We start from the raw sequence: 23,792 nt of genomic DNA, 5'->3' as shown, positions 1-23,792 counted from the left end.
CAGTCCCTAGAACTTGTGTAAAATTGACAGACACGGTGGTGCACACCTGTAATCTCTGTGCAGGGAGGCAGAGAAAGGCTCCCTGGAGCTCACTGGTCAGATGGACTAATTTGTGAGTTCCAGGCCAGTGAGAGACATTGTTTCAAAACAGAAGATGAGCAATGACATCTGAGATTGTCCTCTGGCCTCCCCATGTGTGCTCGCACACACACATGCACATGTGCACACACACATACACACCAGAGAGAGAGAGAGGGAGAGGGAGAGGGGGAGGGAGAGGGAGAGAGGGGGGGAGGGAGAGGGAGGGAGAGGGAGAGGGAGAGAGAGAGGTGCATGCACACATGCACACACATGTGCACACATACACACAAACACAGAGATATGCACATGTATGCATACACTCACATGCACAAAAATCTTTCTTTAGCTCTTTAGCTTTCTCACTGTGATTCATTGGCCCAAACAGTCTTTGTCCTGTTCTCCAAAACCCCCAGATATTATCAGCATGATGTGAATTGCCCCAATTTTCAAGCCCTGTTTTGGCCAAGGTCTCTGAAATACTTTTCCATGCCTCTGGAATCTCAATGGCTTTTAACTTGAACTCTCCTGAGGACAGAGATTTTTAGACAAGTCAGGTGTCGAAACCCAATCAAGCACTCACGATGCTTAAGGGGCAGCCCTTCACATGCTTTGTCTGCGCAGCCACTGGTAGAATGGGGGCATTCACGAAAGAGTTTGTATCAACCTCTCCCGGTATTGTTTCCCATTGTCGTTATGGTTCTCTGGACATTCCCTACCCCATCCTTTCGGGAGCTTTTGAAGGACAGTGGTAATAAAATGTGGTCCAGTTAACTTTGCCTTCTGGCCTCTGTGTCACTTCACTGTGGCTTTATACAGCAATGCTCTCAATATCTCACTGACATTAGGTCATCTCGTGTTTTTTCACTTGCATCATTAAAGACAGCTTCATCGTCCAGAACCAAACTCACGAAACTGAAGCCAAGCATCGGGCAATGAAAGGAGCCATCTCCGAGCTACACACACACTGCAGAGAGCCTGCTACCGCCATATCTTCAGCCATAACTGTGTCTCCAGAAAAGCCACAAAAACACATGTGGCCAGGACGCCTTCCACCAAAAGTTCCAGTTGGCTGTACGCCGCAGAGTCCATAAAGAGTGCACAGTCCCACAGAGAAGGTTCCAGAACAGTTGCTGCTCACAGTCATTGCTACAACATACCTGACTTGGGAACAGTTGTGAGGTGATTTGCTATTAACAATAACTTAAGTAGCAAAGCTTAGGAATGATTAACTTTAACTCCACAAATTAGAGAGATTCAAGGTGAACACACTCCCCGGCATACTAATGTGCTTCACTGAGTGGGAAAGAAAAGGGTGGGATGACCACGAAGGCACTGTCAGAACGTGCCTAATCCTGGCCCCGCCCTGGGGTAAGCAGCGTGCATGTGAAGGCATGCATGCAAGGAGATAGGAATGTGGAGAATCCTTCTGTGCGGCCTTGCAGTGCAAGATGCAGTTGCATATGACCCAAAGGCAAAGTGAGGTCTGAGAAGACAACCATTGTATATGCTTTAGAAGAATCAAGTCCCTGCCAAATTGGAGATTAGCACAGAAAGAAGGCCTGCCACTCATGGAATATGACAGCCACCTGCAGCCCCAGTGTTCTGCTTCTGCTTCTATCTGTCAGTATCTCTGACGTGTGTAGGCATTTAAGGCCAGCAAGATGGTTCAATGGATAAAGGCACTTGCTGAAAAAAACCTGATGAGCTGAGTTCAATCTCCAGGCTCCACATAGTGGGAGGAGAGAAGCAGTTCCAAGAAGCTGTTCTCTGACCTCCATGTGCACACGGCAGCCTGTGCAAGCCCATAGATAGAGGCACCCATGGAAATCTGGCCCTCTAGTTTCATGCATATCCCATCTCTCCTCACAGCCCACCTGCTGCTCTCTGGCTCCATTCATCCCCCATACTCAGTAAAGATCTCTCCCCAAAGCATTCAAGTGATATCCCTTCTGTGTGCTTGTCCAGAGGAAAGCAGGTCTGTCCTCTGGGTAAAACCAAAGCAAAGAAAATGGGGCAAGAAACCCAGAGACCCTCAGGCCTCCAGCCACATAACAGCACCTCCAGCTTCCCAGACAAGTGAGGTCAGTATCCTACAGAACAGCAAAGGAGGTGCTCCTAGAACCTGTGTGTGTGGCTTAGAGTCTTACAGACATATCTAGAAAATCTAAGCTAACCTCTGTGGCTGGCGCTGACCTTCAAAGCCCTCACAAGCTGGACTGGGGCTGGCTTTTGATTCTAAGTTCTCCTTAAGATTCACCACCAACTGCTTATCAAGGGCAAATAGCAATTTATGTCAAGTGAGCAAGAAAGAATGTGGAATTCATTTATTTTGCAGCCTATATACACTTCTGGCTAAAGAGGAAAGTCCTTGGTCACAGGGAGAAGCTGTGTGCTTTGGCAGGGTCCTTCTGTTCCATAAGATGTGCTCCAAGACTATTAACAAAGCAGTAGGGCTCAACCCTGAGCCCTGCTGTTGACACTCTCAAGGGTCCAGTGTCTGTTATTAAAGCATTGCTGCTTAGACAACACCTTTCCCTCCTAATGAGGACATCATGCTCCCCTGGGAACAAACCCTTCCAGTTAAGGAGTGGAGGGGGTCAATTGAAAGCTACAGGGGGCAGACAAACATTCTCACATAGGGCATCTCCTGTTTCTCTGGAAGCCATGTCAGCAATCTGATACTGGGGAACGGAGACACACAAATATGCACACCATTTGCCTGATTAAGCTTGAGAACACACAGCGCAATGACCAAACCTCCCACAGCTGCCATGGGGCTGAGTCTAGGAGGAAGATAGTGGATTTAGAAATGAGTCACATGGTGAAACTACATCAGCGTGGCATTCAGAAGGGCAGATAGACAGTGTGAGACAGCCCGCTCTCACTCTGGACTTGCTTATCCTCTCCAATGCTTCAGGCTGCCGCCATCATCCCTCACAAAAACGCAGCTGTCCGAGCTTTCCTTCTCTCCCACGAGGCTTCCAGCCATCTCTTTAAGACGTGAAACCTCTTAAGAACTGAAGTAATTGCCAAACACTACATACACACTGGAAAGAGAACATGTTGTGGGAATGGTGGGGGGTGGGCAACTAGAGGTATTGGTGGTGTTGATGGTATTGGGGAGTTCTGGGGGGCATTGGTGGGTACTGGGGGTTATTGGAGGTTTGGGAATATTGGCATGTATTATGAGTATTGGGGGTATTAGGGTACTGGGGAGTACTGAGAGTATTAGGGGTACCAGGGACTGGCAATAACACTTGACTTGCTCCTATTACTGAGGCCCCAAATTAAACCTTCTGGAAGTCTGGAACTCCAGGAGACACAGTTAGAAAGCCTCTAATCTATGTATGGTATCTATTTAACTATTTAAATCAAACATTAGAGGCTGGGTAAAATAAGGACCTGAGTTCACATTGCAGTATCACATAAAGGCTGGAGATGGTGGAGGGATATATACATATATACATGTATGCATATCATATATGCCATTTATCATATATTACCCCAATGCTGGAGGCTCACTGGCCATCCCATCTCAATAAAACAGCAAACTCTAGGATCAGTGAGAGACCCTGTCTCAGAACATATAGTGAGCAGTTAAAGAAGACTCTATGTCACCCTCTGGCTTCAGCTCATATACACAGATGAGCATGCCTGCACACACACATGCACAACACATACATCACTCTACAAATAAATATGTGTATAACATGTATAACATACCATGTTTATCTTTACTAATTCATTAATATATCTATAAAATTATGCAAAATACACAAATCACCAACACTGAGATGCTGAGAGAAAAATGATTCTCACAAGACAAAAACACACACAGGGAGGATATTAAGTTCTACCATAAGCACAGCAATACAAATCAAAAGACTCGACTGTCTTGACAATAATTCCATTTGCCCAGAAAATGCTGAATGATAACACCAAATGCCAGCCCTCCATGACCCCGACACAATACTGCATTGTCAGAGGCTGGGTGAAAAGGCTTTCCTTTTGAAAAATAATATTTCATAAAAAATGTTCAGACTCTTGAGTCACTAATAATCTTACTTCTGCGACAACATTTTTGAGAATAATTCAAAGGGGGAAGTAGGTGAGGCAAAGACATTCATTTTTTTACCCCCTAGTGTATCCACTGCCCCAGCGTGTACCATTGGGGAAAGTCAAATGGAAAATGGTATGCTGGTGATGGAATACTATGCAGTCATTTAAAGTATTTGAGGAAATGTTCTTAATTTTCCTCCATTCGGTAAATCTCCATGCTTCCCATTTCCCCTGGGAAACATTCCCATGATGCTCTTGTCTCTGTGTGGGCTCCTCTCTTCTAGGGTGCACCTCCCATTAACGGTGGAGTTGCAGGGTTTTTGTTTTTGTTTTTGTTTTTTGTTTTTTGCTACGTGTTGGCTCTGTTCCCAAGCATGGCTATACTACGGGGACTTGTTGCCGTAACTCCTTGATTTAATTACATGCTATGGAAACCCATATGAAAGCTGACTGCTAAAAGAGAAGAGAGTAGTGGTCTCTAGAAAAAAAATAATGTCAATGCTTTGGGAAGACTTGAGATAAGGCAGTCACTTCCATAGTTAAATTACAGGCCAGCAACATCATTCCAAAAGATCAGACAAGAATCATAAAAATTTCAGGCAACGACAGTGAGATTGCTTGCAAGTATCTTTCAGTCCCCAGTGGATCCGACAGAAAATGGGAGAAATATGACTTTATTAACAGAATGAAATGATGCGGGGATGGGAGTGGTCTATGCACAGGGGACAGAGAAACACCTAGTGACAGACCCACCCCAAGGACAGCCTTTTGACTGACAACACCAACAGGTTACTAATGGCTGCACACTTGAGCCACAGTTAAAGCAGTTACTGCTCATGTAATGTTCTTCCCTTTCGCTCCGATGGCTGAGCTCAGTGACTCACTTGCAGTTCCAGTCACACTGACAGTAGGAATTCTATCGTCCTTAGAAAACAAGTGTGGGTCCGATCCAGAGTGTCCCAGTTCCCCATAGTCCCCAGGAACTCCACCCAGCTCCTGCAGCATCTAGAGGCACCTCAGATTGTCAAGAGATAAAGGTTGAAAATAAACTACATAGAAAGGCCAAAAGAAAAACAAAGCTTCCTTAAAAAGGACTAAGGGGAGAAAGTGTAAATCTAATAGTGGGGTCTCCTCAGATGTAGAGTCAAGTGGGCAAAGCCAAATGGAAGGTTCATGTAGAACAGATCCTGAGAAGTTTCATGCATGCTTAAATTGTCCCTTCAACATTGGCACTTCCTTAACAGATTCAAAAAGATTCAAAAAAAAAAAAAAAAAGGAGAAAGCCATTTTTGTTTGCACTTGACATACAAAACCAACATGACCAGAGCTGGGTTGGCTCAGTTCTCAGAGTGTTTGCCTAGGATGGACAAGGCCTGGATTTGTCCCCAGCACCACATAAACTGGGCATGGTTGCACACACCTGTAATCCCAGCACTGGAGAGAGGGAGACAGGAAATTCAAGATCCTCTTTGCTAGGTAGTGCGTCTGAGGCTCCTGGACTATATGAGACACTGTCTCTGAAAGAAAAGGACAAAAGGGAAGAGAAGGAGAAAGGGGAATTTCTCTTTCCAAGGTTTCTCATGCGTTGACTTCCTCTAACTCCATTTGTCTATCTCACACAAGGTGTAAGGTCCTAAGTTGGAGCTTGTACTAGGAACTACTTGGAGTTTCATCCAAGAGGATACTTATCTTAAAGTCTGAAGCTAACCACCCTGCCATTTAACATTTACTTGGTTTTAAAAGAAAAAAAAATAATGTTCAAAAAATACAATTTACATTCCCAAGAGACTCACACGCACCATCTAATTAAATCATTCAATCAGAAAACAAATTAAAATGAAATATCACTGTGGTCCCTGTGAGGAAAAGCAACTTTCCAGTCATGGCGAGAACAGCCCTCTAGGGGACTGCTCCAAAGCCTCTTGTAATTGCAAGTCCTCAGAACATCCTGCCCAACACCCGGTGACATTTGCAACTTCCTGGACAGCTCTCCTTCCAAAGAGGAGAGGCGCTAAGCTTGTCCTTTGGAAACTGGCAAAGCTTACACTCATGACTAACTAGGGCACTGGATATTAGTGCAGGGCAGTCACGCATCCATCCCGACTGTCTCTCTTCCACCTGCCAGAAACCGCCCATAGAGTCATCAAACATTCTCTAAGGGAATGTGACCTCTGCCTCCTCAGGAAACCAAACAAAAGCCAGATAGGCCCTAGTCTCTCAGTGGAAAGCATCTCCATGTGGGAACACTACTGAGCCCACCAGCCCTCCAGCATCCTCAAATGCCTTTCACTAGGATACTGCCAATGCTACAGCTGCCAACTAACACCAACACAGCACTCTTTCCCTGGGAGCCTCTGGTCCTCTTAGCAGACAGTATATCACACACTTTAAGAACACAGAATGACCCCCCTCCTAGCCTACAGAACTAACAGCCAAAATAAACACTAAAAATAACCTGGATGTGGTGTCACCCATCTGTAATGTCAGAGGAGGTGAGAGGGTCTCGAGTTCAACGTCAACCCTACACAGCTACGGTAAGATCTTGTCTCACAGCAAGACAAAGCAGAAACCCTGAAGCTCTCTGGGTTTAAATCTCTGTTCTACTGTGTAGCAGAGTGTGACCTTAGACCAGTGGGTCAAGCAACCTCTCCAAATCTGTGTCCACGTCTGTAGGATGGAGTTAAAACCACCAACCTCACAAGGCACTAAGGGTAAGTCAACTTACGCCAAGTTCTGAGAGTGGGGCACGGCACTTAACAGGCGCCATACAGTTCTTGGCTATTCTCCTTATCAGCCTTACCATCCTCAGTTCCACAATGTAATATGGATGATTCAAAAGGCTCTCCCGATGCAAGAGACTTAGACAGTAGATCTACAGAAACATCCCACATCCTCAAGGGCAGGGTCTGATCTCACAGACTTTACAAGTCTCTTACATTTAAGCCCTAAACCCAAGTGCAGGGACTGTTCTGGAGCCCTGGAGGGCGTTGTCTTCATCAGAACACCACTAAAGCACAAGCAACCAGCTAGCCTCTGCCATCTGTCTGCTTCATGCCTAGCCTTTCCCAAGTCACTGCCTCACCCTCTGCAGGTAGTGACTTTGGCCCTGTCCTCATAATTCATTAATTTCCTACTGTCCAAAGTACAACCAGACTAACACAGTCTGAGGAGCTTCCTTTCTTCTTTCTTTCTTTCCTTTTTAGAACGTCTCTCCTCCAGTTGATCAGGTCAGCATTCAGAAGTTCTAAGGTCTTCCTGGTAGAAAAATTACAAGTTTTCTCTTTTTTCCCCAACTTCCACGATGGTTTTTGTGTGGAGCCTTGTAAGTCATGTGGCATGGCCCACATTGAACATGAGAGGGCCTGCTCAGTGCTGAGCTCCTGAGTTCATGAAATCCTCGAAATGACTCCTAAAGCAGTCCCTTGCTTGCTTCTTTCCTGACTAGATAGAAAAGAACGGGAGAATCCTTTGGAACACAGACACAGTGGCTACGTGACTGAAGATCTCTTAAAAATCTGTGTGTACATTGGAGATGTCTGAGCAAGGTGAAGCCTTGACTCCATCTCCCAGATCACATCAGGGTGCACTTCTCTTGCTGACTAATGCTGAGTCTGACCCCAGGGATAGAAACCCAGTAAGAATGGCAGCAACAGGCACTATGGCACACTTTGGTCTGTGGGGCTCAGTGCAGGGATGAGACAGAGGTGGGTCTGAAGTAAGAGCTGCCAAAGGTCCCTCTTCTAGGGGCCCTCAAAGTCAAGTGCTCGCTTTGTCTGTGTCACCTTTCTGCCCTCGGAGCCGCCCTGGGGAAGGAGTCGATCTGGCCATGTGGGAAGCACAGCGGTTCAGAGTAATCCTGAGTAAACAGAGCAGGCAGCCTGGAGCTCAGATGGGCTGCCAGGTTTACAGGGAAACTCACTGGGCCCTATGGGTAAGAAGCCTCCCTGTCTAAGAAAGCACGGGACACCTGGGGTGGACAGGGAGAATCCAGATTGCTATCACCAGTGAGCACCCCTCACTCCAGCAGCCCTGAGCTCCATCCCTTCTCTCTGATACCCACACTGTCCTGAGGAGGAGTATCTGCTCCTCACACAGCAGGAGACTTCTCCATATCCTACTGTCTCTTTGGACCCAGTCTGGAGACACCCACCCACTGCAGCCTTGGATTTCAGACCCAGCCCCTGTAGGTTTGTCTACTCTGCCAGTGGCTGCTTCCTGCTTCTGCGACCGAGGTAACTGTCCTGGCAAATTGGCCTTGCTAGAACCCGGAAGGCTATGAAGTAAAGCCGCAGCCCAGAGTGGGTTTTCTCCATCCAAAACAGAAGAAACACCACCACAGTGGACTAAGCTGCTTCTTGGGTTTGACACCTGCTCCTTAGGGGAGGATCCTGGAGAGGCAGGTGTGCTCTAGGTGGGGACTGTTTTCTACTTAAGATACCCCCTGCAGTCCCAGTCCTTCTGAGACTGACTGAGGCTGGAGCCAATACTGGGCCAATGTAATTTTCTACTCCGCATTTGTCTTGAAGCTTGCTGCTCCTTAAAACCCACAGTTAGAGTCATACAAGACATCTCTCTTGTCCCTTACAAGCCCGGCAAATGAGCTCTTTTGCCCTCACATTCTCTCTTGGAAGCACAAACATCCACAGTCAGACACACTCCTATACTAGTGTGAGATCCTGCGATCCTGGAAAGGAGCACCCTGGAATCATACGCACGTTTGGACACGTGCACATCGCGTCCCCATACCTACAGCAAGCTACACACACACACACACACACACACACACACACACACACAACACCTGTGCACACGCGTACACAGGGAAGACTCACAGAGCGGCAGACACAAAAGATCCAGGACACCAGTCCTTGCAATCCCTCCAACCACGTAGCTGCCAACCCATAGCCCTCCCTGCAATCGCTGGTCTCCTACGCATTGGCCCCAGCGCATCCCACAAGCAGAACACTGGGCACTCCCGGGCCTCGCGCCTGGCTCAAGTTTCTCAGGACGCCTGTACCTTGGATATGCTGTTTGATGACATTCTCCAAGTGGTCCAGCCGCTCGATAATTTTCAGGGTGTCCCCTTTATCTTCCTCCAGCTTCTTGTCGGGCGCTGGCTCCTGCCCCCGCACATACACGCTGGCGATGTAGTTGGTGACCCAGCCCACGTACAGCAGGCATATGATGTTGGTCATGCCGCTTAGGATCACGCAAGTGGACACCAAAGTTTTGGTCTTCCTGGTACACACCATTCTGGGGTCCTTCCTCCATATAGAGCACCCGGGGCCCCTCCTCGCTGTACACCCCAAACTCCCCCGCGCTCAACCCCCTTGGCACGTCTGGGGTCTCTGGGTGCGCCAGCACCTAAGTCTCTCCAAAAGCGGGTCTCCTGGCAGTGTGAGCCGCGGCGCACAACTTTGCAGCTCCGGCCGCTGGCCACCCTGAGAAAGAGCTCCACAAAGAAAACGAGGTGGGTCTAGATTTTTGTTTTGGGCTTTTCCCCCACAAATTCAAAATCCCCGAGCCTTTCCCTAGGCGGTCACGGGTGGCCAGCAGTGGCGAGACGAGACCTGCAGGGCTGGGAAACTTTGTCACTGCCAGGGCCCAGCCGCGTTGCTTTCCATCTCCAGTGCTGGCTGCCTGGGAGATGCCACCAGCCCTCCGCTCGCCGCTCAGGAGAACCGCGGCTGTGGCTGCGACCAGAAGAGCGAAGCAGAGCAGTCCGGCCCCCTCCGAGCGACAAGCGCCGCCACCAATCGCGCTCTGGCTCTGGAAAAGGGTCGGGACTGGGCGGCTGCGGACCAACGAGGAGGGGCCAGGGGGCGGAGCCCCGCCCCGCGCCCCACCTGCTGGCAGCAGGCTCGGGTCCGGACACAGCTGAGTCTCCCGCGCCCTCGGGCCACCCTAGCCCGGCAGTGCCTGCAGATCAGGAACCTCCAGTCCCCGCCCAGGCCAGCAGATTCCACCTCTAGAGTAATTCCAGCTCGCGCTCCCGCTAAGAAACCCAAGCTTCAGGGACCACGATGCTCCTATACCCTCACCTTCCCCAACTGAGGGGATTCTTCTGCTTTTCCACCTGAAAAACGGACTCCTCGCCTCCATCTCCTTTTTTGATAATGGAGACTCAAACCATACAAGTGGCTAGTCCTCAAAATGTCCACACCTTATGCTTCTTGAGCCTTAATTCTGCCCCTCTCTGTTGGTCTCCCGGGTGTCACCAAATGCCTTCCGGAAATCTCTAGGAGAGGCATAGTGAACAGTGAGGGTGTCTCTGCAATCGCTGGTCACGTCTATGCACTATGCAGCTCCCTGGACGAATTCATGTTCTGGGAGCCGTTACTGCTTATGGATACCACCACACCCCACGTCTAAGGAAGCCTTATACACAGTATTGGGACAAGAGGATGCAATTCCCCATGACTTGTATAGTTCCCACACATACAGTGTTCATGGCTATCAAGTGGTCAACAGAGCCTTTCTGGAGAGAGAATGTGGAAACACACACACACACACACACAGAGAGAGAGAGAGAGAGAGAGAGAGAGAGAGAGAGAGAGAGAGAGAGACTCCTGGGTTTGATGCTCCAGTATGTGTCAGTTACATGAGCTTGAGCAAGGGTCAGAACACCATCAGAGACATTTCCCCCATCTATCATATATCAACAATACCTTCCTGCTTATAAGTATTAAATGAGAGGATATGCCAAAAGGGCTTAGGACAGGACACACAGTGGGTGCCCAGGCTCCTGTGGGTATCATTCCAGGATTCAGTTCCTCCCTTCCCAGGTCCAAGAACACCACCTGGCTGCTCAGCAAACCTTGATTTTTCTATTGACCACTCTCAGTTCTTCTCCCCTACTGGAAGCTACAGGATCTAAGGCTGTGGGCAGCAAGAAGGGGCTTGTCCTTTAGCTGGCTGGGTTCCACCTCATTGGCTTTCTGCTTGAATGTCTTTCTTTACCATCAGCAGTTCAGCCATAGGGGCTGATAGAAGGAATGCTGCTGGGCCTGATTGCTCCACATACCCTCTGATTCCAACTCAAGATCCCCAAAACCTTGGTTAGAAACAGGAGCATGGGAGTGTTTGTGTAGGCATCACTCCCCACCCTCTGCAGAATCACAAGATCAAAGGCCCAGTATCTCTGCAAGCTCCCTGTATAAATGGTTCTTGGACATAGATTCTTATATTCGGCCCTCAGTTCCATTGTATTCAACTCAACAGGAACTCAGCAAGTTCCTGACATTTTGTCTAAATGACCAGTTGCCTGGGACACTTGCCCAGTTTGCTCTAGACCTATGGCTGCGGTGTAGGCTTCAGTCTCATCAGGGGCCTCTTTTCTGAGCATGGAGAGCTGTTCAGCCCAAGGAGGTTCGAGACTTTCCACTTATGTCACTCGTCTAACCCCAAGTGTCTTCCCACTTTGCCGTGTAATAAGTCCTGCCGGGAGCTTCACTATCAGGCCCCTTGATGTTCATCAGAACTGAAAAATTCCTCAGATAGTCGATGTGAGCCGACTGATGCCAAGTGGTCCTTGAAACTTATTCTGAGAATCTGAAGCTAGTGTCTCCTTCCACTCCTACCACTAGAGGTGACATGAGGGCTGAAAGTCCTGGTGGCTTTGTCCTGTATAAACTGAATGTTGTACACTGAAGAAGCTACTGTCCCCTTGATGTGACTTGAGAGCAGTCTTTGGTGGGGAAGTGGGGGGCGGGTATTTTGTTTTCTGAGACAGACTCTCACTATGTTGCTCCGACTAAGCTAGAACTCTCTATGTAAACAAGTAGACAAGTCTGGACTTGATCCCATAAAGACCCACCTGCCTCTGCCTCTGTAGTAGGATTAAAGACACTTCCTGCTATGACTCACCTTTTATAAAGGTTCTTATCCTCATGTCCAGACACACAGCTATGCCACCAATGCTAAGCCTTCTTCACGGTGTCTTTGGTGTCACCATTAGGAAAAGTGAATCTTCGTTTGGCCATCAATCCCTTACATTCTCGGCAGGAATAGACTCCTAAGAGAGGATTCACAGTGGCCACATGTGGCCACCAGATGGCAGCACTCCGTAACACCATGGGGCCAGAGGTGCCAAGAGAACTTGGGGGCTTAACAGGGAAAATGAACCCTGGTAGTGGAAGACTTTAGTCTTGGGCTGGCATTATGGGAAGTAGGGTGGCAGGTACTCAAGGGAATGGAGACTGGTGGGTTGCAAAGCAAAAGTGGATAATCCATTTTAGAAACAAAAGTCGTAGACGCCCAAGATTTGATGTTAGGAAGCCACAGCCCAAAAATGTAATTGACAGAAAAAGCATACTGCTGAGAAAGGTTTACTTGGTGCCTCCCTCGTGCCAGGGTTAAGATTTGGACTAGGGAGCCAGGCAAATTCTCTCATTTACTAGCTGTGAAGTCTTGAGCAAGCTAACTAACTACTTGGTGCCTCAAGTCCTTCCATCTGCAAATGGGATAATAGTAACGTTACCTACATCATGGAAATATTATGAGACTTTAATTTGTATGAGGGACACTGATGGCATTATCTAAGTATTGATTGTTACTACTCTCTCTGAGTATCCAAATGTCTGGAAGATAAATGAGAGGAAAAAACGACAATCTCTAGAGGCAGCTTTCCTCTGAGAACAGAGGGTCCAGAAGTTACGCAAAAAGGACCCTCTCTTCCCTCCACCATCACCTTCCCAACAGAGCTGGAGTAACTAAACTCCTCAATGTACTCAAGTGCAGATTCTGCAGGAACCCTGCAACTAGGTCCATCTGCCCCACCTCTGTCGCTTAGTAATCCACTTCGGGTCATGTGACAGTAACCTCTGTGCACAGGTACTCAGAGAGACTCATGGACCACATTCCCTTAATGGAGTGGACCAGTGAAGAAGCAGCTGCCTTGCAGTAGGATAGGCTCCTAGCTGATGTCTTAGTATGAAAGAGAGAGATGGAAACGGATAATGGAGACATCAATTGCATCCTGATCCCATGATTTTACCACTAGACAGCTCTGCTGGACCGGCTCCTCCTCCCTCAAGGAAATGTGGGCTCTTAGAACAAAGTAGTACTAGCCAAAATATATAAAGAAATATACAAGCCAATCCAACAGAGGGTAAAACTATCCAATGGGGAAAATGGACGAAGAACATGAGCAAACAGTGGAAGAGAGATCAGAACCAACCAAGAAGTAACGAGAGGATGGTTATGCTGGATAAGAATTAGAAACACTTTTCTAGATACGGCTGCCATAGTTCCCCTATCAGATTGACTTAAATATGTAATATTTTAAGTATTAACAAGAACATGTGGGAAATAAGTACTCAAATACACCAATGAGCGTACAACCAAAATGTCTCTTTGGAATGTATTGTTGACGATGCTCATGACCCTTTGACCTTGCACTCAGAGTGTGGTCCATGGGTCAGTCACAACACTGGCAAGCAATGCAGAGTATTAGCTCCATCTCCCATTTACTCAGTCAGAATCTGCATGTAAATGCTGCCTCCAGATGCTTCAGATACATCCTCCAAGAAGCCGAACTCAAGAGATGGAATCCACGGCTATCCTGGAGAAGGGTCTCTGGGCCTGCTGATGAAAGCTTGAAATCCCAGCTCCTTCAAAGGCTGAAGCAGGAGCCAAGGCTTGCCTGGACCACAGAATAAGTTCAGGGCCAGCCTGAACCCTGACAGGAAGTGAGGCTACTGTTAAAAGATGTAATTCAGTAGTAGGGATGTCTACCAAGCACTGAACTTACTCGGTTCATCCGTTTATTCTGTGTGTGTGTGTGTGTGTGTGTGTGTGTGTGTGTGTGTGTGTGTGTGTGCATGCACATATGTGTGTACATGATGCATGCAGGTATCCATGGGAACCAGGCAGGGAATAAGATCCCCTGATGATAGAGGTATAAGGGTTGTGAGCTGTCTGACATCTGTGCTGGAAACTGAGCCAAGGTCCCCTGCAATAGCAGCAAGTGCTCTTAGCCAGAGCCATCTCTCCATCCCACACATGAGAACAGTCTCACAGTGATGCTTATCAATGTGATACCTTCACAGTGTTCATATCCATGGAAGCCACAGGCCTGGTTTTGAGTTCTGCTCCTGCCACACCCTTCCTCTGGGAATGTTTGTGGGTGATTTATGTCTCATATCCCTACTCCCTCACCTGGAAGGTGTCATCTCTCCTGATGGGATTGTTTGAAGATGATGTAAAGGAAAATGTGTAAGACTTGGCACTCAGCTGTGCTAAGTATTCAACACATGCTAGTTCAGATCGTGCTCTGCATTTTTTACTTAATAATAAATGATGATAATTCACTCTCAGTCCATAATTATACATATTATATAACATACGCATGCAACCCAGGAACTAAATGTATACTTCTAAATGTTTTATTATGTGAAGGGATGCATAGACGTTTTTCTATGATATTTCTATAAGTAAAAATGAGTCAGGTTGATCTACAAGGTCTGGCTGTGTCTCATTAGGCCACCCAGACCTGCAGGCAGGGAAGCTGGCAAGGTCCTGACCACATGGGTCTCCTCTTGACCTTTATAGCAACTTTATGACCTTCTGCCCAGGCATCGAGGAAGTCACTTTGTGGTTAAGAGGACTGTATTAAATGTCAAGCATTACAAGAATAAACATGGTAGAGGCCTCTGACTTTGAGCCTAGAGCACCTTCTACTGCAGTGATAGTTTATGGATAACCATCTTCCATGGAGAGATCAATAATTAGACTTATAAGTGACAGACACTGGGAGTATTGCTTTGGGAAAGAAAACTGGAAATGGGAAAGTGCCTAAGCCCTACTTGAACATTGCCTCCTGAACGAGGAAGAGCAAAGTGTTCTCTCTCTCTCTCTCTCTCTCTCTCTCTCTCTCTCTCTCTCTCTCTCTCTCACACACACACACACACACACACACATTTTGAAAGTAACAGTCTGGTTGGACACGGCATTTCTAGAGTCCCTCTACACAGCTAGAACCAGAGACCTCAGAGCAAGAGCAAGTGCCCTGGAACAGCCTGGAATGGAGCGCAGGAACGCAGGAAGGGTCTTAGCTAAGCCATGAAATTCTCCATTAGAAAATACCTGGTGGCTACCTGGATGCCCAGGCATAAAGTCAGGAGGCCCCTTCAGCTTTACTCTACCCTGATCCCTCATTCTCAGCCTCAGAAATAGTGGGAGTCCCCTGTGAGGAATCATAGGTGCCTGCCAGACATGAGGAGCAGTGGCCTTTTCCATACTGGTACACAGCAGTTTGGGACACCATCCGCCCATAGGCATGCTCTGGGTTGTATTGTCTGCCAGATGGCGAATAAAATATTCAACAGTCCCAGCAACTTCTCTCAACAGCGAGGTGACCGGCTTGCTCGGGAACAGAGTGATTTCGGTGGAAAGCCCAAATTGCAAGTGGCAAGCAGCAGCTGGGAGGTAAGTCTGCAATCTGCTTCTGACAGAGCTGGAGCCCAGAGCTTGGGGCAGCTTGGGTTTGCAGCACGCTGAGATCCCCTCCTCCAGAGATGTGGAATATGTCATCAAAGGATTTGTCTAATTCTGGTTCCAAGACAAAATGACAGATGCACAAGAGCATAGACTGCTCAGAAGAGCAAGCCCAGCTAACATCGCCTCACCAGGTGCCTATGGATTCTTGGACGAGGCAGGACAGATTCATAGGGTACACTTCAATCACCGTCCTGTCAGAGAGTCCAAACTCATAGAGGCCAGGAGACTCATCCAACGTCCACAGAGTTCACTTGTAAATGTCATGAGGGGCCTGACCAGCTTCAGAATACAGTTATATTCTGCCCTCAAGTAGTTGAACAAATAGAATAGAGTCCTTGTCACCCAACCTGATATCTCGAAAGGTCTCCATCAGCTACGGAAGAAGGAGGCCCGCCATGTTGAACATGTGTGCATTAGAAAAGCTAACTCCCATCTCACCGATTTTCCTGCTATCAGATTGTACTTTAAAATCCAAACACGCAGATTTGTTTGTTTTTCAATTGTTGTCATAAATATTTTACTGCCTGCCCTCTCTTCAGCTCTAAACAATGTTGCCAATTGTCTCGATGTAGTTAGGTCTAATGACATTTCTATCTTCTTCATCTTTTCCGCTACCTTGAACACTGCTATCATCCCATCATGTTCCGCCATCTCAATCTCACTACTAAGACCTCCGTGACCTCCTGCATCCCTGCCGTTACCCTCCTCTACATGGCCACTAAGACCTCCGTGACCTCCTGCATCCCTGCCGTTACCCTCCTCTACATGGCCACTAAGACCTCCGTGACCTCCTGCATCCCTGCCGTTACCCTCCTCTACATGGCCACTAAGACCTCCATGACCTCCTGCATCCCTGCCGTTACCCTCCTCTACATGGCCACTAAGCGTTGCTGTTCCCAAGAGTCAGTCTAAGTCTCTCTCCAGTCCTTGTCCATTCCAGTCACACAAACTGTCACCTACTGCTAACTATATGCACATGAGCTCCGCCAGGTCTCTCTCCAGGCTGCAAGCTACACTCACAGCACCCTCCTGACACAGCACAAAAGCATCCAGAATCCAAATGCTAAAACGAGCTCATGAGTTGCCCTTCTCCCCACTTACCTCCTAATCTGGTCCTTCAGTGTTCTCTAACTCAACAAATGACCAGTGTTCATGCAAAACTTGACAGCCCCCTCTCCTTTGATCCTCAGAAACTATGACCGAGTCGTGTTGGCTGTGTCTACTACCAATAACATATGACAAAAAAAGTCCACCTTTCACCTTGTCTGCTACCAAGATTCTCCCTTTGTCTCTCACCTAGACTATGAATTGATAACCATTTTGCCCATAGGCTACTGGGAAATGTCGATAAACCTGACTTTTGTTCAAAACAATAACATCAGCACCTATCACAGTGCTGCATAAATAACTAATAAATTAATGACTAATGTTTTACTTTAACTATGTGTCATCTGTTAGTATAAAAGAACAACAGACCCTGTGTATCAGAAGGATCCTGTGGGAATTGAAGCTAGAATTTTTTACTTCCTTTTCCTAAATCAATTTGGATAATAATCTTCCCCCAAATACTTAAATTTCATAAAAATCAAACTATTAGTCTCATGATATGATCATGTGTGTAGAAAACCAAGTGACAGTTTATTGTATTTCATAAGATAGTTTAACAAAATTTCTGGGTGCATTATCAATAAGCAAAAAATTTACACTACAAATTAATTTGAATACAGTGAAAATTTAGACTTATCTTAGCAAAATATCCTTGACACTCAAGTCCTCCAAAGTTAAGCAGGAGGGGCCACAGCTCCCTGTCTCTATTCCAGTGACATCCCAGGTCTCCAGTGGATACAGCACTCACTTCCTACCAAACACTCTTTTCCTAACTGACCCCTCACATGGAACCTCGGGGGCCTCGGTAAGTCAGTAGAGGCAGGTAATGTGAGAAGTTAGAGGGTCTGCAAGTGGACCTAACCCTTCACAGGGCCAGGCAGTGGTGGCGCATGCCTTTAATCCCAGCACTTGGGAGGCAGAGGCAGAGGCAGGTGGATTTCTGAGTTCGAGGCCAGCCTGGTCTACAAAGTGAGTTCTAGGACAGCCAGGGCTATGCAGAGAAACCCTGTCTCGGAAAAAACAAACTAATCCCTCACAGGGTTCAGGCCCCAGTGCCTTCCTATCTTTCAGATATTTTTTTTTCCTGCCCCAGTCTTCTGGATTATCAGCAAATAATACAAATGTTTTGGTTTTATTGTCTATTTATTTTACTGACAGTAACTTCGATTTATAAAGCACACAGTGCCTGGAATAGAAGTCTTTTGGCTGCTTCCCCCTTCAGCCCGGTATCCACTGGAGTGAAACGGCTGGAGTAAAACAGATATGGTGTGGGGCTGGCATGTAGACCCACCAGCCATGAAAGGTCAGGCATCTTGGCTCAGTGATGGCCCATGGTGCATGAGTGTCTGCGAACATAGGAGCTGAGGCCTTCAGTCCAAGATGTGAGTCCCTAAGCTCACAGGGCAGGGAGCCTCCCACATCAGGCTGCAGCCACTTAAAGAATGAGGAGTTCAAGGGAGAAGCCTGAGACACATTCAAGTTTATTAACCCTATGACTTCAAGAAATAACCAATCTCCTCATCCCTGCTTGCTTGAGGAAAATTCCTAGCACCCAGGACTTTTCTAAACTCCTAAAGACCACAGTGGACCAAGAAGCATTCTTGCTTCAAGAACTTTCTCCCAGCTTGGGAAGAGGATAGGACTAAGTGATGTCTACCTTTTCTTGTAAAGTCTCAAAGACACAAAGTTCAATTCTATCACAGCTCACGCTGGGAAGCCAGAGTTTATTATTACAGAACATGGGTAATGAGGTATGGGTAGGAACACGAGTGACTTTAAAAGCAGCTGTTATAGTCCAGTCTAGAAAACTATAAGGCCACTGTACACATACAGCCAAGTAAGAGGCCATTATTAAGACCAGCAGCTTAGAGCAGGTTCTTGCCCCAAAGAACTCTGGGCACGGAAGTTCAGGGGTACAACACTTATACAGGAAAAACTCACAAAACCCACAATGACATCATTTTCAGGTACATGTCGGGCAGGGGGTACTGTGTAGCCTTTGTTTTGCTTATATGTCCAGCTGATATTTTGGTTATACATCTAGGCCATGGTCAGGGTCATGTAAAGTCCTGGATGTGTTGCCAAGAAGAATATAACTGTTCAGGGATGAAAGGCACCAGAGCAGACATGAAATGGAGTCAGGGTAAAATCAAGACAATGTGGTCTTAGTCATTTTACGGCCATATTGGAAAGTCTGCACCCAGTATGGAAAGTGGTATCCTCACAGCTCTACTTCCTGAGCCCCTTCCCTTAGTCCTCCCCAGAACGTATATGCTACCAGGTCACATATAATTTCTGTAGCATCACATTCAGGTCTGGAATAAAATGACTGGATACTCGGGTTAGGGTCCAAAAGCACTCTGCCTCCACCCCCTCTGTCTACGTGGGAGTGTCAACAGTCAAGAAGCCCAGCTAGGAGGACCTTTGGGAATCAGGCAGGGGTGGTCTTATGAGGGGGACTCATTCTGCTTAGAGGACAGGCTTTATAATTCCCTCCCACCTTCTGCAGGAGGCCTTTGCTATGGTGTTCTCTCTACCTCAGCTCAATTATGACACGACAGACTGGAAGCATCAACCAAGCTCCAACCACTATGCCTACTATAATTACTCCCACACAGAAAGAGACACAAGCTAGCCTCAAAGCCTAGAAGGTGAAGACCAGGCTCCAGGCTTTATAGCCATCTTGGCATGTGCCCTCCATCCAACAGCTCTGGGTGGACAAGAAGAATCAAGTTGGTCCAGGACTAAACAAAAAGAAGAGAGCCGAGCAAGCCCCCGGGGGAGGGGCTTCCCCCCTGCTTCCTGGCTGCAGAGGGAATGCAGTCCACCAGCTGCCTCCTCCTCCTGCCAGCCAGCATGTTTGTACAAACTGTACCCACAAACTGCGAGCAAAAGTGGAACAATCCTTCCTCGGCTTACTTTTGAAGGTGCGTTGGTCACCAGCAATAAGGAGAATGGTGAGCACTGCGTGGGACAGTGTCACGGGCACAGGCATTGGCCTTTCCACCTGACAGCTCCACATTTTCAGCATGTTTTTTTTTTCTACAGACATTTCCTCACAATCAAACTGTCACTTTCTGCCATGGCTCGTTTTCCCTCAGTACCTGATATACTTTCATATTTGTTGCTAAATCGTTATTCTTAATTTCCCATAAATTGGGCAAACAAACAACTGAATTACTACAGTTGGTTGTAAATGAGAACAAAGAAGAAAAAAAATCTGAGCATGAGACTGGGAGAGTCTCCTTTGGATGAAGGGTTTGAGGGCCTGACACGTTTATTGGTTCCCTTGTGTTCTGCCTTCCAGTGTCTCTGTGCCTCGGAGGCTTGCCCTTCCTATCACTTTCTGCAGAGCATCCAGGCTGATCTGTTTAAGATGCAGAACTGACTCATGCATCCTCTATCCTAACCCTACTAGTTATGTCCAGCAGCTTCCCACCACCCCTCCCTCGGTGTGAAGTCCAACCTCCAGAGCCCTGCCTGGTGCAGCCCTTCCACTGCCCCCTCAGCATCCCCAGGCCCTTGTTCAGGCCCCTGTCCCCTACTGCACTGTATCTGTCAATTCCACTCAATCTGTCACTTTAGTGTATAGCCTTCATAGGGGACTAGAGAGGGGGCTAAGTGTGGTTAACAGCACCTGCTGCTCAGTCATGAGGACCAGGGTTTTAGGCTCACAGATACCTGGAACTCCAGCCAAGGAATATGAATCCCTCTTCTGGTCTCCACTGACACATGCACACATGTGTGCACACAGATATATGTATATAAAAATAAAAATAAAAATAAAATAAAATCTTGAAACCCGCCCCCCCCCGGTCCCTGAACACATGGTTGCATCCCCACTGAACCATGGTGGACCATGGTGGACCATGCACTTCCTCATTTAAACACCCAAATCATAACAGCAATGGGACAGGGCAGAATAGTAGCTCCCATATCTGCACGCTGGATTTCCTTGAACAAGTTCCTTGGCCTCTCTGAGCCTTGATGACTTTATCTGTAAAATGGAGGTGTCTCTTTTATCCACCTCATCACTGTGACAAAGACTAAGATGGTACATATGTAGCACCTAGCATGTCATGTGACCAGTCTGTTTTGATACGTAAGACCTGTATGGCCTCATTATGTGTTCAGCACAGAGTCTGGACCATAGCTGATCAAGTTCATGCCCAATATTTCATGATGGGTCAGAGCCTGCATGTCAAGACCCAAGCAGCAAGTTTGTGTAGGCTACCATGTTCCACCACAGCAGACTGCCTGCCATTCTTCTACATAGTACCCTTCATTCTGCAGCTACCACAGGCCTCTCAGCTTCTGTCTGGTTCCATCTTAACAGTTTTATCCAGTGGGATTCCCTTCATACACACCACCCTTAATCAAATTCTCCATCCAGGCCTGCATTTTCTATCCTTCCCTGGACCTATTGGTATTCCTGCACCTTCCTGGGACTTCTCTCATTCAGATGCAACTTCTGTTCTGCTTCTCCTGTTGTGTCCATGCCCTCCCTACCCTTAGTCAGACCCAGGTCACCCTCAGCCATTTTTCTGCCTCCTTCCAAAGAGCTATTCTTTTTGATAACATTCTCTCAAAAATTACATCTTCACAGTGTTTACCTCAAGTTCTCAAGTTTCGCCACGCCTCGCTTAAGGTATTGACTTTCCAATTCAGGCTAAATTATTCAGCAGCTCATTTTCAGCCCAACTCCTTTTTCTTCAGGGCCAGTTCTCTAGCCCCAGTCTCCAAACAGCCTTCATGTCTGAGGACATGTTTACAATTCATGCTCTGCCAGACATTAAAGGAGCAATGGCGCACACTTCGGGGCTGAAAGCAGAGCACGCTTGCAATTCTCAGCAGAGGGGTGGGCCCACGGGAGATTTTCACAGAGAAAAAACACCTATGCGCCCACTGCTGATGGCCAGGGGTGGGTGGCTCTGGTTTACATGCAGGACTTTTGCTAGCATGAATTTGCTCAGTGAACCCTTCTGGAGGGCCCCTGCAGAGCTGCCTGACCACAGCTGATGGGCACAGCAGGCTCTGAGTCCTGTCCATCTTTTCTGGGATGGGGACTGTGTAGACTTCAGCCTTCATGATACTCAGGAACTCTTAAAAGAAAATAAAAGAATCCAGGGGACTTTGAGTGTGACTCATTTAGTAAAGTTCTTGCCATGGCATGAAGGCATGAGTTTGAGCCCCAGAACCCCCATAGGAAACCAAGGAGGAGGGTGTACTCTTGTGATCTCAGTGCTGAGATAGTGGAGACAGGTGAGTCCCTGGGGCTTTCTGGCCAATGGCTTAACATAGTCAGGAAACACCATGTCCCAGTAGGAGACCAGTCTCAAAACCCATAGGAGACAGCATCTGAAGGATGCTGAGGGAGACTTCTGACTTCTACACATATGCACGTGTACACACACACACACCACAAGCATCCACAATCTAGACACACACATGGACAGATAGAAGGAACGAAGCTGGAGACCATCCCTGGTGGGGAGACTGAAAGAACAGGCAAACAAGAAGTGGGAGTTCCCCCTCAGAGGTGCTTTGGCTCTGTTTTCTAGGCTGGTGTCTTCTTTCAGCTTGAGTCTTCTCCCTCAGCTGCTTCCAGCTTCTCATGTGCCACCCCTGCACCTGTCACGAGTACTCTTGCGATCTTTCCTTCCTAATGCTCTCCCAAGATTTGGGCTCTTCCTTCTCTTCCACATTGGCCCTGGGCTCCCAAATAGAGACTCAGCCTTCTTAGGTTAGAACACAGGCTTTGATCCAGATTGGACTCAGGCCTGTCAGATATATAAAGTCACCATGGGCAATGGGGGACTCCCCACTGAAAGAACAGAGTAGAGCTCTCACTACCTTAGGTATGGCTTGCATCTGGAATTTCATTTCTTCCAGTGTTTCATTAATTCAGCCCCAGCTTTAAGGCTTATTTTAGTGACTACTTCAAAGAATTGGCTCAGAGAAGGACAGAATTGTGGGGGTGCAGGACAGGGCCTAGACAGGGCTTCTTTACACCCCATCAAAATGAAGACAGTGTCCCTAGTGGACACCCAAAGTGGTTAGAAGCCAACAAATTGCTGTCACAGAAGGAAGCATGTCAGAGAGCAAGGTTAGTCAGGGTTATAGACACCAAAACAACCCATTCTTCTGTGCACACAAGTGTGTGTATGTGTGTGTGTGTGTGTGTGTGTGTGTGTGTGTGTACATGTGTATGCTCATTCTCACACACACACACATGCACACACATGAGTATATGGAGACCTGAGTTGACACTGGGTGTCTTCCTCAATCACACTCTACTCTATTGAGGCAGGGTCTCTTACTGATCCCAGAACTCACTGATTCCAGCCAGTCTAGCTCACCAACTTACCCAGAGGATTCCTTGCCCCTGCATCCCAAGTGCTGGCATTACAGGCAGTCCATGACATTAGTGAGTTCTGCAGTTCTGGCTCCATGATTACATAGCAAGCACTTTATCCACTGATCCACATCCCCACTCCAAAACCAATCCGTTCCTTCTTGTTCTTTCTCTTTGATGGATGCTGAAAGCATTCAGATCTGAGGGAACAGGACATGGGACTCCAGACCCCTGGCCTCCCTTGTCACACTCCCTTCCCAGAGGTCCAGCAGGTCCAGCAGAGTGGCTGTAGGCTTCCACCACCCTTGACTGCCATATTAAGACCCATTTCAGCAAAATGATCGAACAGAAGTGGAGTCCCCTTTGGCCAGAGGTGAGATTAGTCTATCTCATCCAGGGATTTGTATTTTAGGCACGAGTTATTTAATCTGTTAGCAATGTGAGTAAGGACAGAAGCTGATCTGAAGGGGGAGAGGTAATGAGGAGGGAATCCACCATCTTAGGACAATTGTGGTAGACCGTGTAGGTCATGCATGGTCAAACAGAGGAGCAGGTCGGTGGACAGCACTGAGGGAAAATGAAATGGGAAGTCCTGGAAGTCATGGCAAGACAGGCTGGTGGTGCGGACCTGTAACTCCAGCACTCAGGAAGCAAAGACAGAAGGAGCACAAGTTCAAGGCTTCCCTGGGCT

The 23,792-nt window shown here is 47.5% G+C and overlaps 1 protein-coding gene across 1 annotated transcript in view; it reads right to left on the bottom strand.

Annotated features, from left to right (window-relative positions):
- The window catches only part of Galnt18 (polypeptide N-acetylgalactosaminyltransferase 18), a 318,219-nt gene extending 308,378 nt beyond the window's left edge, over positions 1-9,841 (bottom strand). The window contains exon 1 of the mRNA XM_021167493.3: positions 9,158-9,841. Coding sequence (XP_021023152.1) covers positions 9,158-9,392 — 235 coding nt within the window. The 5' untranslated portion in view covers positions 9,393-9,841. The remainder of the gene's footprint in view (positions 1-9,157) is intronic.
- Positions 9,842-23,792: the final 13,951 nt, after the last annotated feature.

This window comes from Mus caroli, unplaced genomic scaffold (assembly GCF_978045245.1).
Source record: "Mus caroli unplaced genomic scaffold, Mus_caroli_1 scaffold_8, whole genome shotgun sequence".
Classification (NCBI taxonomy): Eukaryota; Metazoa; Chordata; class Mammalia; order Rodentia; family Muridae; genus Mus; species Mus caroli.
The sequence above is the reverse complement of the archived record's forward strand: the minus strand, read 5'-3'. Positions and strand labels throughout refer to the sequence as shown.